At 42.6% G+C, this 5,256-nt stretch overlaps 1 protein-coding gene across 1 annotated transcript; it reads right to left on the bottom strand.

The window, feature by feature from the left end:
* Positions 1–482: 482 nt before the first annotated feature.
* On the bottom strand, positions 483–1,415 carry LOC102479016 (olfactory receptor 1L1). Its single transcript, XM_006150514.1, has one exon. The coding sequence runs from the start codon at positions 1,413–1,415 to the stop codon at positions 483–485; it is 933 nt and encodes a 310-aa protein (XP_006150576.1).
* Positions 1,416–5,256: the final 3,841 nt, after the last annotated feature.

Genomic DNA, 5,256 nt, shown 5'->3' with positions numbered 1-5,256 from the left:
TATTAAAAAACATCGCCATTGTCAGTTCTGAAAATGAGGATCTGGGGACCAGCAGTTAGCGTGGGACCAGCAGTTAGCATAATGGCTATGTCCCTGGACTCCCATGTAGTCGACCGCAGTTCGAGTCCCAGACCCGTTGGCTTAAACCTCATGCCGGGCGTGTGTGCATGCGTGCCCAAGATCCCAGGAGGAGAATGGAGGAGAGGGGATTGTGGTGTGGCCATCTCCCCTGGGGGGTGATTTCTCGCTTTCTGGCTCTCTGTCTGTCGGGTGAGCGCACACGCCCTATAGCAAAAAAAACCTCTCAAAAAAAAAAAAAAAAAAAAAGAGGATCTGAAACTCTTTAATATCATGTACTTTTTTTTGCATTGGAAGTGACCTTCCATACTGGTCCTCAGTAGCTTGATATACGCTCCAGGAATCAGCAGAAACCAGGGCCCCCTGGGGAAGAGTTACTTTTGGGAGGTCCGTGGAGATGCTGCCTAGGATGGCCTTCTACCCATGAGCTTCCTCAAGCCCCGCTTCATGTCTTTGTTTCTCAGGCTGTAGATAAACGGGTTTAGCATGGAGGACAAGACTGTGTAGATGACTGTTGCCACTCGGTCCTTAATGGTATAGCTGGACAGGGGTCGGAAGTAAACATAAATAATGCTCCCATAAAAGAGGGTCACCATGGTGAGGTGGGATCCACAGGTAGAGAAGGCTTTGTGTTTGCCAGCAGCTGAGGGGATCTTAAGAACAGCCACGAGGATTCGTAGGTAAGAGATGATAACGCATATGAAAGGAGTCACCAAGGTTATCAATCCTTCCGTGTTAATTACAGTTTCATTGACAAATGTGGAGGAGCAGGACAGTTTTAGCAGAGGGTTGATGTCACAGAGGAAGTGGTGGATAACATTGGAGTCACAAAAGAGAAGACGATTTATCAGAAGAACTAGTAAGAGAGAATGGAGGTGAGAAATGGAGCAGGAGAAAATGAGCAGCAGGACGCAGCGGCGGGGGCTCATAATGGTGATATAGTGGAAGGGGTCACAGATGGCCACATAGCGGTCAATGGCCATGGCGGCCAGGAGGTAACTTTCTGTGTTGGCAAAAGCCAAGAAGAAATACATCTGAGTCATACACCCAGCATAGGAGATGGACTTCCGCTCGGACAGGAAGTTCACCAGCATCTTGGGAACGATGGTTGTTGTGTAGCAAACGTCAATGAAGGATAGGATGGTGAGGAAGAAATACATGGGAGTCTGGAGCTGAAGGTCAGAGCGGATGGCCAGGATGATGAGAAAGTTCCCTACCACGGTGACCACATACATGATGAGAAACAGAGCAAAGAGTGGTTTCTGGTCCTCAGGCCGGGAGGAGAGTCCCAGGAGGATGAACTCGGACACACTGCTGGTTTGGTTGACTCCTTTCATGACCCTGCATCATCAATGAATATGGAAAAAAAGCCTAGCATTTACAAATCATCAAGTTTAAATTTCTTCCTATTGCTCCCAGGATTCCTACACAGTGTTTATAATCAGATTCTCAGAGCCAACATTTTCATTTAAACTATAAAAGTTACACTGCATATGGACCTACTTAGTAAAACATTTATAAATGGGGATTTATATATTTCCAATTAGTCAACACTGTTGCATTACATACTCACTGAGAACTCAACACTGGAATTACAAAGATGAGTAATTCTTAGTTCCTGTTCTTGAGGTTGTTGCAGTCTAGTGGGGAAGGGAAGCCTTTAAACAAATAAGTATAATAAAATGCTACTGCTGTGACCATGGATGCACTAGAAAGCAACACAGCGCAGCGTACTGATTTTTGCTAAAAGCATACATTTAAAAATCAGCTCCTTCACTTTCTGGCTCTGTAGTCTTAGACAGGTTACCTGACATCTCTGATTCTTGGTGTTCTCATCTATAATACGGGGAGAGTAAATACTTCCCTACTTCACTACCTTCTCCTTCTCCTTTTCTCTTTCCTCCTCCTCTTCTTACTCCTCCTCATCTTCTTCCTTTACTTCATCCTTTACTTCTGACCCAAATCCTCTTGCCTGTCAAGTGTTCCTGGATATTTCTAAAAACAACTGTTTTATACTTCTTTGCAAAATCTTGTAGCCTTTATATTTTTCATTGTTTGACCACCCTTCCTCTGAGTTTATGAGACTTTAGAATAAAAATATTTGTGTTTTATATGATTTGGAAACAAGTATGCAAATAAAGCAAACCCCTAAGAAATACTGAGTTCTTGCTCTGTGTCAGGCATGGTGTTAAATACTTGATATATTTTACTCAAAACAACCTTTTGCACTAGTTCAAAGCTTCCTAACAGATCAAAGTTAAACGTGTTAAGAGCTTTTCTCAAGACCATGCAGCCTAGAAAGACCACAGTCTGGATCCCAACCAGGATAACTTGAAACAAAAAAACAATACCTTCTCATTTTAGGAAGTTCATAAGTTCCTGCCAAAAACAAATGTGTAGAGGTGCTATTTTTCAATCTGGAACTTTTCAGCTTTGATGTTTTCATTCCAATAACTGACAAGTTTTCAAAATCAATGGTGCATACATACTTTAATTGCTTGAGACAAGACCTCCTTTGAGCCTCATGTCAACTGGGGCTGTGTTTTTATGAAACTGTCAGGGCACAGGAAAGCACTAGGGCTGGAAATACGGGTTTCAAATTTAGCTCTACCATCTACTCACAGTGTCTTTGGCAAAATCACTGCTCTGAGTTTCACTTCTCTCATACATAAGATAAATTCTACTTCACTACTCTCAAGAGAAAAGCAAAGACATGTAAAAGCAGTTTGTAAACCATAAACACAATATACATTAGAGGGATGACTCTGATGAATGCCTAATAATGAAGAAACAGCAGGGGACAATACTAGACTAAACAAAGAGGAAAATGGAAAAATCCTTTGACTGTGTGACAATCAAAAAGTCTAGGGTGGGACCAGCAGTTAGCGTAATGGCTATGTCGCTGAACTCCCACGTAGTCAACCACAGTTTGCGTCCCGGACCCGGTGGCTTAAAACTCACGCCGGGCACGTGTGTGTGCATGCCCAAGATCCCGAGAGGAGAATGGAGGAGAAGGGATTGTGATGTTGCCATCCCCCCTGGGGAGTGATTTCTCGCTTTCTGTCTCTCTATATCTCTCTCTGTGTGGCGAGTGCAAGCGCCCTATGGCAAAAACCTCTCCTATCTATCTATCTATCTATCTCTCTATCTATCTCTCTCTCTATCTCTCTATCTATCTATCTATCTATCTATCTAGGGTTATGCCATGGGGCAGGTGTTGCTTGAATTCCAAGAATTTTTCCAGTTTATTATCCATCAGGATGAGCTTCATTTCTTCCCAGATTCTGATTTTAGCCCCTAAATATCTCTTGAAAAAAATTTTTTTGTAACTTTTTTCGTCTCTCCTACTACACTTTGGTCAAAGCCAGTATTTCCTACCAAGATCATTGTAGTACTGCCCCAGCGATGACAGATGGGTGTTTCTGTGCACCTTTGACATGTCCTCCCCCACCATTCTCTGCACCACAGTAATCTTTAGACCATTTGGTCATCCAACTTTCTAGATTAAAATCTGTGTCCATTTTCTTTGACTGCCATAGCAAAATACCGTACCTTGGGTGGCTAAAAACAACAATTATTCTGTGTATTCTTACACAGTTCTGGAGGCTAGAAGTCCAAAATCACAGTGTTAGCAGGGCTGGTTCATTTTGGAGGTTCTGAGGGAGGATCTGTTCTATGCTCCTCTAGCTTCCAGTGGTTGTTGGTAATTCTCAGTGCACCTCAGCCATAGATGCATCTCTTCAGTCTCTGCTTCTGTCTTCCTGTGTTCGTCTTCCCTTTGTGTTTGTGTCTGTGTCTGTCTTTAGATGGCATTCGCCTCTCTGCATCTGCATTCAACTTTCCCCCTCCTTATAAGGATACAGGTCATTGGATTAGGACCACTTTAAGTTAGTATGACCTCATCTCAACTTGGTTATGTCTACAAAGGCCTTATTTAAAAATAAAATGAATATTTGAGTCCCTACCATGTTTCGGGAACCCAAAGCTCTTTGGTGATTCTCCACTCTCTACGATAAACTCAGTTAGCTCCTGTCCAGGGTCATTCCATCTTGTTTTCCCTAAGTGCCTCATACACTTCCTCAAATGTATCAGACATTTTTGTACACCAGCTCAGGATGGTCCTCATTCTTTTTTCTATGTCCTTTGGATATCAACTCAGCTATCACTTTTCTGGATGGAGTCATCTGTTACACGCTTTCAGAGGACTCGGCTTTTCATAACTCTTAACACAGTCTGTAATTATTTGTTTACTTATGTGATTAATACTCATCTTCTCCTTGATATAGCACCCAAGGATCCTGTTTCCTTTATCCCACCATTATATCCCCAGAGCTTAGTACAGTACATTGTGTGTATTCAGTAAATATATTGCTGAAAAAAATAAAGCCACACCTGTCATTGGAGCCGGGGGTATCTCAAAGTTAAGGCCAGCACTGGGTGTTGTGATGAAGACAGTGATGGTGCAGTATATCCTTAATTTGCCTGTTTGTACAGAACTTGTGCTTAAGACTCCTGATGGGATGGTGGGCTAGACTTTGGCCACTTGTATGTCTGAGCTGAAAACATGGACTGCCCACTTCCCCGGGTTCATTTCCTCTCATTTCCCATACTCAACCTATGATCACATATTGGAGATTTTGTTTGCAAAGCTTTTCAGTCTATCAACCTGATAGACTTTTCAGTCTCTGCTATTCCTGCCCTTGTGGAAGCCTCTGCCATCTCTTGCCTCCATACAATTGTCTTTGTAGCCCGTTCCTTGCAGACAAGGCACTCCTTTCAATCCATTCTCCACATTGTGGAAAGATCGATTTCTCTAAAATGAAAATTTGAGTAAGTCATTATATTAGTTTGCTAGGGCTGCCATAGCAAAATACCACAAACCAAGTAGCTAAAACAACAGAAATGTGTTTTCTCACAGTTCTGGAGGCTAGAAGTCCGACATTGAGGTGCTGTTAGGGTTGACTGTGAGGGAAGAATCTGTTTGGGACCTCTGTCCTTGGATTGTAGACAGCTGTCTTCTCTCTGTGTCCTTTATATTATTTTCCTGTGTGCATGTGATTTCTGTGTCCAAATATCCCCTTTTTATAAGGACACTAGTCATGTGAGATTAGGACCCACCTTAATGACCTCATCTTAACTTGATTACCTCTGTAAGGTCCCCATCTCCAATAAGGATGC

This window comes from Tupaia chinensis, unplaced genomic scaffold (assembly GCF_000334495.1).
Source record: "Tupaia chinensis unplaced genomic scaffold, TupChi_1.0 Scaffold000289_1, whole genome shotgun sequence".
NCBI lineage: Eukaryota > Metazoa > Chordata > Mammalia > Scandentia > Tupaiidae > Tupaia > Tupaia belangeri.
The sequence above is the reverse complement of the archived record's forward strand: the minus strand, read 5'-3'. Positions and strand labels throughout refer to the sequence as shown.